The 15,664-nt window shown below is 40.6% G+C and overlaps 1 protein-coding gene across 1 annotated transcript in view; it reads left to right on the forward strand.

Moving 5' to 3' along the window:
- The window catches only part of LOC124718966 (tubulin-specific chaperone D), a 189,516-nt gene that overhangs the window by 149,511 nt on the left and 24,341 nt on the right, over positions 1 to 15,664 (forward strand). The window contains exons 15-16 of the mRNA XM_047244636.1: positions 5,267 to 5,418; positions 10,573 to 10,771. Of these exons, the coding sequence (XP_047100592.1) occupies positions 5,267 to 5,418; positions 10,573 to 10,771 (351 nt within the window). The remainder of the gene's footprint in view (positions 1 to 5,266; positions 5,419 to 10,572; positions 10,772 to 15,664) is intronic.

The following is a 15,664-nucleotide window of genomic DNA, read 5'->3' on the forward strand; positions in this document are numbered from 1 at the left end:
AGTTTTGTGTTTTCATGTATTATATTTTTCCCTTTCACTATAGCCTTTTATATGTGATAATTTTATTCTACTGTTTGTTGTCAGATAGACTGTGTTTCAGGATGTGTAGATCACTTTCGGTATTAGTGGAGTCATGGTTTTTGTTCATTACTTTTCTGCAAAAGCATAATTCGTGCTGTCACTCCTTAGAACTCTCATGTGCTCCGTGTACCTAGTTCAGAAATTTCTGCTTGTTTGTCGTATGTATTGGACCTGACAGGAGTTACAAGTGAGTTGCTATATTCCAGCATTGCTGAATTCATCTGAGGTTCTTTTGTCTGGTCTGAGCCTTTTTTGAACTGTGTTATTCATTCTGAATATTATTGGAATCCCTTGCTTTTTGAAGATGTTTCCAATTTTATGTGGTATTTTATTATTGTATGTGTACCACCTGTTTATTTTTCCTGATGTTGTGCAGTCTGCATGTTCTGCCCCAGGTTTACAGATCTGTTGGTTGTGCTCTTGCGCGGGTGGCCACTATTTTTGTGTTTCGTTTTTACCTTGCTGTTGAGTTTGTTTATTATGTCTGTTTTGCAGTCGTTTTTGATGGCAATTTGCTTGATTGTATTTAGTTCCTGTGTGTAGTTTTCTGTTTTAAGAGATATTCTGTTTATCCTGTGGAACGTGTGTGAAACTGGTATATTTATTTCCTAACAGCTGCTCACACAGTTGCAGATGACATGATGTATGCTGAGAAAAACGGCAACAGAAAAACACAGAAAATATGCAGCAAACAGTGACAACAATCTTAAAACCATGCTGTAATGTATAGTAAATAAGATTTTAAAAACTCACTGATGGTGGCGATATTTGTCGCTGAAACTAGTTTGGGGGAATAAATAAATAAACAACAGAAGTGTTTTGCATCAAGGTGAACCCACAGTTCCCACATTGTTGTTTTTGTATGCAAACACAGACAAAATGGAAGAGTTCCAGATAAAATAAGGCAGAACCCTGTTTCTGTAATTATATATTTGAAAGCAAAAACTGACAAAAATTGTCCTTCAACCACAAGATGTAATTCAGTACTGACTCTGTGCCCCAGCTTCCACACTTGGCTCACTGTTGATACATATGGCACCCGAGCATTACTCTGTCCAACTTGCTACTTTTCCATTCAAGTACTATGATGCAGATTCCCTAAACGCCTTGCTGTGACAGTACCCTGAGGCTGGGTTAATAGGGCTGCCTGTGATTTCAATTTCAATTATTTCTGTTATGATGGAGTCATGGAATCATAATTTGGAGGTGTATATCAGTACTTTTGTATAGTTGAAATTTATGAAGTTTCCCTAACTCGGTCATCTTAAGTCTGTGTGTACCATTCTGCGTTCATCCTCTGTTCTGACTGTTTGACCTGTATATGATAAACCACACGGGCGAGGGATTGCAGCTTGGTGAGCCACAAAATACACTCCAGGAAATGGAAAAAAGAACACATTGACACCGGTGTGTCAGACCCGCCATACTTGCTCCGGACACTGCGAGAGGGCTGTACAAGCAATGATCACACGCACGGCACAGCGGACACACCAGGAACCGCGGTGTTGGCCGTCGAATGGCGCTAGCTGCGCAGCATTTGTGCACCGCCGCCGTCAGTGTCAGCCAGTTTGCCGTGGCATACGGAGCTCCATCGCAGTCTTTAACACTGGTAGCATGCCGCGACAGCGTGGACGTGAACCGTATGTGCAGTTGACGGACTTTGAGCGAGGGGGTATAGTGGGCATGCGGAAGGCCGGGTGGACGTACCGCCGAATTGCTCAACACGTGGGGCGTGAGGTCTCCACAGTACATCGATGTTGTCGCCAGTGGTCGGCGGAAGGTGCACGTGCCCGTCGACCTGGGACCGGACCGCAGCGACGCACGGATGCACGCCAAGACCGTAGGATCCTACGCAGTGCCGTAGAGGACCGCACCGCCACTTCCCAGCAAATTAGGGACACTGTTGCTCCTGGGGTATCGGCGAGGACCATTCGCAACCGTCTCCATGAAGCTGGGCTACGGTCCCGCACACCGTTAGGCCATCTTCCGCTCACACCCCAACATCGTGCAGCCCGCCTCCAGTGGTGTCGCGACAGGCGTGAATGGAGGGACGAATGGAGACGTGTCGTCTTCAGCGATGAGAGTCGCTTCTGCCTTGGTGCCAATGATGGTCGTATGCGTGTTTGGCGCCGTGCAGGTGAGCGCCACAATCAGGACTGCATACAACCGAGGCACACAGGGCCAACACCCGGCATCATGGTGTGGGGAGCGATCTCCTACACTGGCCGTACACCACTGGTGATCGTCGAGGGGACACTGAATAGTGCACGGTACATCCAAACCGTCATCGAACCCATCGTTCTACCATTCCTAGACCGGCAAGGGAACTTGCTGTTCCAACAGGACAATGCACGTCTGCATGTATCCCGTGCCACCCAACGTGCTCTAGAAGGTGTAAGTCAACTACCCTGGCCAGCAAGATCTCCGGATCTGTCCCCCATTGAGCATGTTTGGGACTGGATGAAGCGTCGTCTCACGTGGTCTGCACGTCCAGCACGAACGCTGGTCCAACTGAGGCGCCAGGTGGAAATGGCATGGCAAGCCGTTCCGCAGGACTACATCCAGCATCTCTACGATCGTCTCCATGGGAGAATAGCAGCCTGCATTGCTGCGAAAGGTGGATATACACTGTACTAGTGCCGACATTGTGCATGCTCTGTTGCCTGTGTCTATGAGCCTGTGGTTCTGTCAGTGTGATCATGTGATGTATCTGACCCCAGGAATGTGTCAATAAAGTTTCCCCTTCCTGGGACAATGAATTCACGGTGTTCTTATTTCAATTTCCAGGAGTGTATGTTTTACACTACCCAGGAGAAATGCTGTATTGGTGTTTAGACAGAATGTGGATCACACCCCATCACTTCCATAACTCGATTGGTGATGGCCAGGTTCTGTTGGTGTACCGGATGATAAAAACTCATTTTGTTGTGAAAATATTGTGCATGTCTGATGTGACACTCTGTTTGTTCATCCGAGCACTTTTACTTTGTGACATATACTGGAAAAAGCCAAAAATAGAGACTACATTGAAAAGTGAAAGAGAAGTTTATAGAGTAAGATAATGTATGTGATTTGTGGTAACCTTTGCTCTCACTGTTTGTATTCCACCCGAGACATATAGTACTGTGTAAGTGATAAACTAAAGTATGTTTACCGAAAAAAAGTGTATAATTGTAATGTCAGATGAAACTGACTGGAATACACTCTTTAAAATTTAGGAATTTGGCTGCAGTCAAAGAACTTAAAAGGGAAGCAGTAGTATAGAACATAGTGAGACGGGGTTGTAACCTATATCCCATGTTGTTGAATCTGTACATGTGGCAGGTAGTAAAGAAAACCAATGAGAAATTTGAAAAGGGGATTAAACTTTGGGAAAAGAAATAAAAACTTTGAAGTTTGCCAGTGAAATTGTAATTCTGTCAGATACGGTGAAGGACTCGGAAGATAAGTTGCATGAAGTGGATGGTTTGTTAAATAGAGCTTATGAGATGAACAGAAGTAAAACAAAGCTCTGTCTGCATGAATAACACTGCCAGACTGTAGCCAAGAGACAGCTGGACCACTCGGTTGCCGAGCATGCCACACAACATGACGTGCTTCAATTTGACAACTGCTTCACAGCCCCTGCCACATGAGTTCTTCCTCCTGACAGCAGCTTTTCTGAATTACATCAAATAGGAACTCTCCCTGCAACATATCCTTCATACCTGTAATCCCCGTGGCCTTAACCTTCACCAGTCCGTATCCACCACCTGCCTCTATTCGTTTCCCTGCTCCCACTCCAGTTCTGCACAAGCCTTCTGTCCATCCAACTCACCTGCATGGTCTTTCCCCCTCTCTACTTTCCTCCTCATCCCCTTATGATGCTCCTTCTCCACCCCTCCTCACCCCCTCCTGCTATCCCATAACACAGCCTCACAATGCTGGCCCTAACTGCCCCCACCATATCCTTGCATTATCCCAAAGGTAAGTGCTACCATCGTCAGCTGGCCATTAGTGTGTGGAGATGACAGTGAGCGTGTGAGCTACGCATGTGGGAATAGGTGTGTGCGTGTGCGTGTGCGCGCGCACACCCACACACACATTTCATCTACTGCTGATGAAGGACTTAATCCAATGGCTAAATAATATCTATTAGCCTTTATTTAATGTGCCCATCTGCTACTCAGTGCTTCCTTTATGTGGAGAGTAGTAGTCTTATTCATTTCATATTGTTAGAATGGAATGTAGTAGAATTAAATCAGGTGATGCTGAGAAAATTAGATCAAGAAATCTCAATCTCAGTTTTATAACAATGAAAACAATCAATTATTGATAAAATTATTTGATTGAGAATAAAAAAATCTACTCACCAAGTGGCGGCAGAACTCACACATGAAAGACTGTTGTGATTGGCAAGCTTTCGGAGCCAGTGGCTCCTCCTTCAGGCAGAAGGGTTGAAGACCTCTTTCTGCCTGAAGGAGAAGCCACTGGCTCTGAAAGCTTGCCAATCACAACAGTCTTTTATGTGTGAGTTCTGCTGCCGCTTGGTGAGTAGATTTTTTATCAATATGTTTTGTTGTTTGGGCCACAGATTAACTGATGATTGTAGTAGTAGAGTGGATATAAAACGCAGACTGGTGAAATTGAGAAAAACGTTTGTGAAAAAGAGAAATTTGTTAACATCTAATATAAATTTAAGTGTTAGGAAGTTTTTTCTGAAGGTATTTGTCTGGAGTGTTGCCTTGTTTGGAAATGAAATGCGGATTATAAACAGTTTAGAAGTAAGAGAATAGGAGCTCTTGAAATATGGTGCTACAAAAGAAGGCTGAAGACTAAATAATGATGAGGTACTGAATAGAATACAAGAAAAAAGAAATTTGCGGCACAACTTGACTAAACAAATGGATCGGTTGATTAGACATATTCCGAGATGTCGAGGAGTTATCGGATTAGAAACGGGAGAAGGAAATGTGGGAGTTAAAAATTGTAGAGAGAGATCAAGGGTTGAGTAAAATAACCAAGGTCAAGTGAATGTTGTAGTTGTTCAGATATGAAGAGGCTTTCACATAATAGACTAGCATAAAGAGCTGCAGTTTTAGGTTTGAAACACACAGTAACAAATTGTTTGCAAAACAGAGAACTACCAATTCAGCCTTTTTTTAATGAATACTTTTTGTTACTGCTTACCCCTTATGTGTGACAGGTTGTGGTACTCTTGCTGGCGCGGGAGATGCCAGAAGCTCTTCGTCCAGACACTGTCAGCCGCACAATGGTTGGAGTGGTACAGCATTGCTTGGAGAAGATTGAGAGGGTGCGAGCTCATGCGGGGCGGGTGTTTACGGCGCTCCTTCACAGGTAATGTGAACTGATTAAACATTGCGAAAAGGATGTGTTTCCTTTCAGGTATACCAGAAAACACACACACACACACACACACACACACACACACACACACACACACAATCTACAACTGCACACATACTCTGCAAAGCACTGTGAAGTGCATGCACAGTTATTCGGGCTTTTACTCATTCTCTTTACATATGGATTGCAGGAAGAACAATTGCTTAAATGTCTCAAGCCCAAAATCTTTGCCTTTCACAGGCAATTGCTCTACGTACTGAGCTACCCAGCATGACTCATAACCTGTCCTCATGGCTTTACTTCTGCCAGTACCTCATCTTCTACCCACCAAACTTCACAGAATTACTCCTGCTGACACTAGCGTACCTGGAAGAAAGTACATTACAGAGACACAACTTAGCCGCAGCTTGGGGGATTGTTTCCAGAGGGGATATTCACTCAGCAGCGGAGTGTGTGTTCTGACTTGAACCTTTCTGGCATAATAAAACTGTGTGTCAGAATGAGACTCGAACTTGGGACGTTTGCCTTTTTCAGACAAGTGCTGTACTGACGGTCCATAAGGCTATGGCTGTTTCTCCACAATATCTTTTCTTCCAGGAATGTCATTCTTGCAAAATTGTGGGAGAACTTCTGTGAAGTTTGGAAGGTAGGAGATGAGGTACTGGCAAAAGTAAAGCTGTGAGGGCTGGTCGTGAATAGTGCTCGAATTACACAGTTGGCGAAGGACTCACCCGCAAAAGGCAGAGGTCCCAGGTTCAAATCCCAGTCTGCCCCACAGATTCAGTCTGTCAGGAAGTTTCAGGAGGATACCTCTGAAACTGTGGTCTAAGTGAACTGCCCTTTCTTTTTAATGTTGTCAATCTATCCCATGTTCTCCTTGATGAAGAAACTATTAGTTTCGAAAGTGTGGATAATTATATTACATAAACGTTTGTCTGTCAGCAGATCTGACATTTCTCCTGAAGGTAGGTAGTGCCGAGCAATTCTTTTTCATAATTTTATAAAACTATTGTTTGTTTTCCATAGTCTAATTCCATTGTCACTGTGATTAAAAAAGTAGTCATTCACACATTAAAGATGAACATTACTTTTAATATGGAAAACATCAATTTTGAAGTAACAAATATGTTTAGTGTTTGTTCCGAGAACATAATGTCAGTGGAAACAGTTCTTGGTGAACTGACCAAAATCAATTGTGTTTCGCCCCATCTCATATAAACCAGATGGGCATATAAGTGAGGCATCAGGGAAGCAATAGCCACAATCCTGGACCACTGACCAATGTAAAGTCTGACAATTTGGTTTGATGTAGGAAAAACTCAATTGTACAAAAAATTATAATTTTCCAAATTTGGAGGCTTGCAAAGCCACACTACGGTTTTCTTTGGGCTTTATTGAAACATTGAAATAAAGGACAATTTCAATAATTCTTTTTTAACTGTCTGCAACTTACAGCGGGATAGTTTCAGTCATTACATGTACAGTCAGTAACAGGGTATTTTTCAGAAAAGATCTTACAATTTAATATCAATAGTGTTTATTTTAAATGGTTCTCTTACAATGTAGAAAAGGGTGTTTCACAAAACCAATCATAATCATTAACTTAAAAAATGTTTTAGGGCAAGTACTGAGCAGATTTTAGAAATTGATTTAAAAGATACAAACTAGGTAGTTTGTGTGCATTTTTGGTCTTTGCCAGAAAGCAATTTCCTGTGACTATTGTGTATGCTGAAGTCAGTTTCCGGTAGGAAGGAGGCTTTCTCCAGACCAGAAATGATGGGATGGTGTTTCGTTAGTTGTCCTACATTTTGTTGTGTTGGAGGACTACGAGGCTGGCTCAAGGGTGAGTGATGGCAGGAGTTTCCAAATATCTGTTGGAAATATCTGAACACCTGTGGCAGGAAGCAGTACTTCGCAGAGCAGTGATTAATACATGCGGTAAATGGCCATTGAAATTGCCTGCATGAGGCCACCAACACCAATTGGTTGAAAGACCCGAATGTTAAATAATTTCATGGACTAGTGCGGAGCTCACGAAATGAAGGAGCCAGTTGCAGTGCTCGTGAGATATAGGTGGCAATTTCTGGGACATTCGGGTGGAGCCACTGTTTTAAAATGTGTTTAGTTGAAGTTTGGAGTTAGTGATCCTGCCCAACCAACACAGTTACTTTTCAAATATGAAAACGCTACAAGAATCAGAAGTCTACTCCCTTGTACGGGTATGATATTCTTTTTAGTCTGTTTCTAGTTTTTTAGGTAGCTGTTGCTTTTTAGTAAGTGTGAAAGTGTTGATAGAAATATGCATCTTACATCAAAGAGTGGAGCATTAGCTAACTGAAGGTAGTGTTCACAGAGTGAAGGATCCGAGGTGAGGTGTAATTGGCACAAATACCATTTGTTTCTATGAAAATATGAATGTGTTTTGTTTTGTCCTATTGACAAACTGAGTGATTGTTTTGTTTCTGCGGACATTAGCTCCTAGATGAGAGGGAAAATCATTGATTGGAATGAGGAAAAGAAATGGACTGAGCTCTGCGGCATACCAGTCCTAATTTTCTTCTGTGAAGAGCATCTATTTCTAAATGAAACACACTGCCTCTTGTTGCAGAAATAGGACATGATTACAGGTAAACACAGCCTGTGTATGCCATAAAATAACAACTTCCCAAGTAAACTGTTAAGGGCTGTTTAGGTAAAAGCTTTACTAAGATCACAAAGTGCAGTAGATATCAGATCCTTATTTTCAAATACAGTTATATCTAGTTATATGCTCCATGAAACCATTTCCATTTGGAGCCACAGACTCAATTCCCAGTGGGGGATTGGATAATAAAAGGTGGTATTGCCCTCAGCTGCATACCTAGAAATGTCCAATATTGGTTTCATTATAACCATGACTCTTTTAGCAATATTGGATACACCCCCATTCTGCGACTACATAAACTGTTCCATCTTTTGTTGACAAGATCTCTCCTATTCTCACCTTCTGAGTTTGGTTATATTTCAACATATTCTCTATTGTTTGAGTAAAACACTAGTGCCATTTAGTCTGGTTAGAATATGATGTACCATTTCTTGTACTTTTCATGATCTTCTTTCCTTTTCACTTTTAACTCTGCCTTTTAAAATTACGCCAATTAGAAAATATAAGTACCTCTCCTCTGTGTACTGTTTATTGTGCTTTCATCATTTTGTCAAAGAGAACGATATTACCTGTACACGGGAGCGCACTTCTGATTCTTGTAGCGTTTTCATGTTTGATAAATAACTCTGTTGGTTAGGCAGGATCACTAACTCTTAACTTCAACTAAACGCATATAGAAGCTCCAGTTTTAATATAACCTTGTGAACTATCATTCTTGTCATTTGTTCATGAAAGTTTCTTTTTAATATTCTGTTTAATTTATTCCAACTTGTTACTTTTTCTCTGTTTGTTTGGTTTGCAAATTGCAAAATATGGCTCCCCAAAAACATAAAGTTTGTTCTGTTATTTTATTAGTGCTTGAAATGTGTACTCTTTCATGCCTTTTTTGTAGTTAATACTTTTGTTTCAGTTTCTAGGCATGTAGACAAGACAATCTTATATCTTTTGTCACTAAGTGACTTTCCCACCATAATTGATATACACTGAGATGACAAAAGTCATGGAATAGTGATATGCACATATACAGATGGTGGTAGTATCGCATACACAAGGTATAAAAGGGCAGTTCATTTGCGGAACTGTCATTTGTATTCATGTGATTCATGTGAAAAAGTTTCTGACATGAATTAGCAGACTTTGAATGGGTAGTTGTAGCTAGACGCATGGGACATTCCATTTTGGAAATTGTTAGGGGATTCAATATTCTAAGATCCATAGTGTCAAGAGTGTGCCTAGAATACCAAATTTCAGGCATTACCTCTCACCACAGACAATGCAGCGGCTGACAACCTTCACTTAATGACTGAGAGCAAGCAGCAGCATTTGCGTAGACTTTTCACTGCTAACAGACAAGCAAAACTGCGTGAAATAACTATCAGAGTCAATGTGGGACATATGACGAACATATTCATTAGGACAGTACGGCGAAATTTGATGCTGATGGGCTATACAGGTGACAACCAATTCCAGTGCCTTCGCTCATATAGCTTGCAGTGCCTCTCCTGGGCTCATGACCTTATCATTTGGACTTTAGACAGCTGGAAAACCCTGGCCTGATCAGATGAGTCCTGATTTCAGTTGACAAGAGCTGATAGGAGGATTCAAGTGCAGCCCAGTTCCCACGAAGCCGTGGATCTAAGTTAACAAGGTGCTGTGCAAGCTGGTAGTGGCTCCATAATGGTGTGGGCTGTGTGTACATGGAAAGGACTGGGTCCTCTGCTCCAGCTGAACCCATTATTGACTGGGAATGGTTATATTTGGTTACTTGGAGACCATTTGCAGCCATTCGTGGAGTTCCCAAACAACAGTGGAATTTTTATGGATGATAATGTGCCATGTCACCAAGCCACAATTGATTCCCATTGGTTTGGAGAATATTCTGAAGAATTCAAGCGAATGATTTGGCCACCTAGATCTTCCGACATGTATCCTGTCAAACATAATAAGGGATATAATCAAGAGACCAGTTTCTGCACAAAATCCTGCACAGGCAACTCTTTTGCAATTATGGACAGCTGTAGAGGCAGATGGCTCAATATTATGGTAGGGGACTTCCAACAACTTGCTGAGCCCATGCTGTGTTGAGTTGCTGCACTATGCCTGGCAAAATGAGGTCTGACACAATATTGGGAGGTATCCCATGACTTTTGTTACCTCAGTGTAATGAACATAAATGTGAAATAACTTGCTTTCGCAACTATCTGATAAGTGTAATGCTGAGCTATCTGTATTGCATAATCAATTAAGGTGTGTAACCTCCTCCTCCTCCTCCTCCTCCTCCTCCTCCAACTTCTGTTAAGGAATTGGTACAGTTTCATTGGGAAACTCATACCATTAACCTAATTACAATTTTTTTATTCATTCCATCTGATGCCATTATTTGAGCTGTTCCAATTGCCGAGATGGGGTGTTGGTATTACTTTGCCCAAACAAAGTAGCAATATTATGTCATCTCTGTTCTAACAAAAATATTGTACTTTTTTTTCCCTTAACTGTTTCAGTGAGTATCCAGTTCCAAGCATTCCAGACTGCAACGAACTACGTCGCATTTTTCCTGCACATGACTGTACCCATGTGATTAACTGGAAGTGCGAATCAGAGACGTATCCTTCCTTCTGCCAGCTGCTTCCTCTCACACCCTACACAGCTTGTGTCATGGAGGGTCTCCTTACATGTATGGGAGGTGACATTATTATACTGGTGAGTAATTTGGACATTAGCTAATCTTTGAGTATGCTTAGAAGCTAGTCTGGTATGTAAGTGTGCTTTTGAGCACCTGTTGGATTTGCTTCTGTCAACCTTATTTTGTAGTGCACAACTTAAACCCAACTGATATTTAACTGAAAATGATTGTGCTGTTAGAATGTAAAATATGGTGGAAGATTCTTTACCAGAAATTAATTTTTATAAATCACATTCTTAGATTTAATAACATATATTTTACCAATTGAAAGACATGTTCTTTGATATTCATTTTTTTGTTACGTTTTATTTTCTTTTACCTTCAGTCGATTTAAAGTGGAAGATCCAGGATGGATTGTAATGAGTCTGGCTTCAGTAGCCAGAGACTGTGGACATGAGTGTTTGCGTTGGGTGTGTGTGTGTGTGCGTGCGTGTGTGTGTGTGTGTGTGTGTGTGTGTGTGCCTGCCTGTGCGTGTGCCTGTGCCTGGTTGGCTGAAAGAGCACTTTCAGACAGCAGCAGTTACAGCGGTGTTTCTGTATTGCTCATAGGTTAATAGCATGTCAGTGTCACATAGCCAATGGGATGATAGTTTCACACGCAGTCGGTGAAAGGCGAGAAAAGAGGCAATGTATTTTTAGCACCAAAATTGAAACCATTGTGTTGTTTTCTGTTGTTCGGTGTGTATTTTTTAGTTTTGTGAATACAATAGAGGGAAACATTCCACATGGGAAAAATATATCTAAAAACAAAGATGATGTAACTTACCAAACTAAAGCGTTGGTATGTTGATAGAGACACAGACAACGTGGCTGTAACCCTTCTTTCCATCAGTCCCTATACCAGTTTCAAACTGAACAATCCATAGCCCTCACCCGCCTAATCCTTCACCTACACATCAACTCAGCCAATGACCACACCCGTCAACTCCTATCCTTAATAAAAGTCCTCAATCTTTCCTCTCCCACATCCACACCGGCTGTTCGGAGCATTCTCCTACAGGCCAGCCGCAAATTAGAACAGCATGCCACCCTCCACCTCAAAAAACTATCCTACCTCCTGGTTTCCCACCTTGGTGTGTGTGTTTGTGTTTGTGTTTGTTTGTGTCTCTATCAACATACCAATGCTTTCGTTTGGTAAGTTACATCATCTTTGTTTTTAATTTTGTGAGATATTTTTGCTATCATTGAATTGGAGTCCATAAAGTGATACGATTTAAGTTATTTGGTTTCGCATGGTGACATCATCCGACAGTACATATCTGGGGAATTAATTGTCAAGACATGAAAATCTGGTAGAGAAATGGTGCTGAAACAGTCAAAGGTTTCTGTGGATGGAATCATTCGTAAGTGCAGTGAAAGCCGTCACTTTTTTTAAATACTCTGTCTGAAAGAATTCCTTATTTTCTGGAAGCAAGTTGAAAATTAGTGTCATACTTCACTTTATGTATTTGTGGGTTCATGAGTATAAATCAAAATGTATATGCCAGGAACTTCACTTGGCCAAGTAAACTGTGTGGTAGACTGGAGACAATTTTGTTGAGAAATTAGTGTGGAAGTGTGTGTGAGACAGGGCAAGAAACTTGGTGATGAAGGACAGATCGTTGGTGTCAGTGAATCTGTCTGATAGTAATAAGTTTAGGAGAGGGGTCAGAAACAGAAATAGAAAGATGGGTATGCGGGGGGTTACTCATAGATGTATGTACAATTGTTTTCATGTTATTTTGTAAGCATTCAAAAGCTGTTCTCCTGAAAATTGTTAATGAGAATGTTTTTCCAGGGACAGCAATAATGTCAGACAGTTTTTCTACACATAAATGTGTCAAAAACAAAGATTTCAAGCACCTTACTGTGAATCACAAATTCATTTTCAAGAATGTGACAACAGGTGCCCATACATATATTACAGAGGGCACATGGCCTCCTATTAAATGGTTTGTGTATGATACAGTACATTGGGAGACATTTTTTGACAGCTATCTCTTCAAATATCTGTGGAGGGAACAAATCAGATTTATTTTTAGATGTTTTGTGGGCTACTACATTGATGGATAATCAAACTGAATATAATCAAACTGAATAAAATTTGTTCCAAATTCATTTTTCTTCATTTTTATTTGTTATTGTTGTTTGTAACATGAGCAAAAGTTCTATAATAGTATTGGTTGCCACCAATATTTGACTAATTTTCACGTTTATATCAGTTATTACAGGGTTTTTGTTAAGTTTGGATGTGAAAGTTTCCTTGAGAATTGGCAAAGGCAACAAATCTGAAAGCTAAAGAAACATTCTTGTGGTGAGCTGTAGCTTGCACATGAAGTCTATGTTAGGTTGGAATGTGACAGTTTGACTCACATAAATTAAAGTAATCATATTTCCCTTCAGAAATATTTTAATGCATTTTTCCAAACATGTCACGAATTACAATGTTGTACTGACTTTGGGAGTGAGTAATGCAATTTACATAACTTGCTTCAAGTAAACAAGGAGAATTACATTAATTATAGTTGTTGACAAATATTTCATTGCTTTTTTCCCGATGTGCCACAAATTATGATGTTATGTTAGACTCTGTTGTAATCGTCATCATCAGTTATCTGCTATATTAGCAGGTCCTTTGCCTCTCCATTTTCTGCGATCCAGTGCTTCCTTCTTAAGGTTGCTGTATGTTGTACCGTCCATCATGTCATCCAGTATCTGGAATCTCTTCCTTCCTCGCTTCCTTTTCCCTTCTACATAACCTTCTAAAACTGTTTTTATCAGTCCGTCATTCTTTCTTAATATATGCCCAATCCAATTTCTTTTTCTTCTCTTTATTACATCTAGTAACTGCCTTTTCTCTCCCACTCTTCTCAGTACATCTTCATTTTTTACTCTGTCCATCCAACTTATTCTTTCCACCTTCCGCTATGTCCAGATCTCAAAAGCCTCCAGCCTTTCTCTGTCTTTTTTCCTCATAGTCCATGTTTCAGCGCCATATAGAAGAACACTCCATACAAGACGTTTTATGAGTCTCTTTCTGAGTTCTCTGTCCATACCGCTGCAGAAGATTCTCCTTTTCTTATAAAACGCCTCTTTTGCCATTGCTATACTTGTTTTAATTTCTGTGGTGCACTTCCAGTCGGTGTCTATCCTGCTTCCAAGATACTTAAAATTTTGCACCTGTTCTAGTGTTTCTCCATTCAGCACAATTTTTATTTCCTTATTTCCTCCTATTGCCAATACTTTTGTTTTATTTGTGTTAATTTTCATTCCATATTTTTTTCCGTTAGTTGCAGTGGTGTCCACCAAATCCTTTTATTCTTTTTCCCCTGTGGCTAGAAGGACCATGTCATCAGCAAATCTCAAGCACCCTACTCTTCTTCCTCCAATTTCTACTCCTTTGTCATCTAATGAGCATTGGTCAATCATATTTTCCAAGTACAAGTTGAAAAGAGTAGGTGATAAACAGCATCCTTGTCTTACTCCTTCCCCTAGTCTGATCCAGTTTGTACTTTCTCCTCTCACTTTGACTGAAACTTTTTGATTAAGGTACAATGAGTTTATAAGTCTTCTGGTTTTCCAGTCCACTCTCTTTTCCCTCATAATAGTCGCCAGCTTGTCCCAAACCACATTGTCAAATGCCTTTTCTAAATCGATGAAGCACATATATAGGTCTCTTCCTTTTTCAATAAACCTTTCTCCCAAGATTCGTAGGAGCCCTATTGCATCTCTGGTGCCCGTATTCCGTCTAAAGCCAAACTGCTCCTCGCCGAGATTCTCCTCTATTACTTTTTCAAGTCTTTTATTAATTATTCTTAACATCACTTTGGCTGCATGTGAAATGAGGCTGATTGTCCTGTGCTCGCTGCATTTCTTGGTTCCTTGATTTTTCGGTAATGGAATCATTACTGTTGTCAAAAAGTCCTCAGGCCATTCACCACTGTCATATATTTTATTACATAACCTCAATATTTCTCTTATTCCATTGTGGTTCAAGCATTTTAGTATTTCTCCCGGTATTGTATCTGTACCTACTGCTTTGCCATTTTTCATTGCAGCAATGGCAGACTTTACTTCTTCCATTATGGTGGTCGGTCCTTTCTCTTCATCAATTACACTGTTGTGTGATTCAAGTTCCAGAGTTTCTGGTTTGCTATTTGTGTCATATAGCTCTTTTATATATTCTTCCCATCTCTGGAGGACATCGTCACGATCTTTATACACTACCTCTTCGTCTTTACTCAAAATTTCCATAGTAGCACTTCCTGCTCTGTTTTGTTCCCATGTCATAGTCTTTACTCTGTTGTATAGTAAGTCGTATCTTCCCTTCCTGTCCAGTTCTTCAATTTCATCACATTCCTCTTTCAGCCATTTTTTCCTAGCGTGCTCTGTTTCTCTTTGCAGTTCGTTATTTAACCTTCGGTATATCTTTCTTGCATCTTCAGTGTTCTTGTTTTTCAATTTTCTTCTCTCCTCCATCTTGGAAATCATTTCTTGTGTGACCCATGGTTTTTTTGACCTTTTCCCTTTTACATATCCTATATTTTGCTGTACTGCTTTAATGATGCCTTCTTTCAGCATATTCCAGTACTCGTTGGCATTATCAGGTGCTTCTTTGTCTCGTAATGTGTTTAGAAAGTCCCGAGACAGCATTTCTGTAATTTGTTCTTTGTTGGACCTTATCTTCTCTAGATCCCATTTCTTCACCATTGTTGCCTTTTTCAGTTTTTTCATTCTTATTTCTATTTCTGCCATAAGTAAGTTGTGGTCACTATTAATATCTGCACCTGGTAATGTGTGCACCTTCTTGATTCCATTCCTGTATCTTTCTTCTACCAGTATAAAATTGATTTGGTTTCTATATTTATCCCCTGGTGATTTCCATGTGTAGAGCCTCCTCTTATGGTTCTTGAACCATGTGTTTGCCACTA

Source organism: Schistocerca piceifrons, chromosome 10 (genome assembly GCF_021461385.2).
Source record: "Schistocerca piceifrons isolate TAMUIC-IGC-003096 chromosome 10, iqSchPice1.1, whole genome shotgun sequence".
NCBI classification, from domain to species: Eukaryota; Metazoa; Arthropoda; class Insecta; order Orthoptera; family Acrididae; genus Schistocerca; species Schistocerca piceifrons.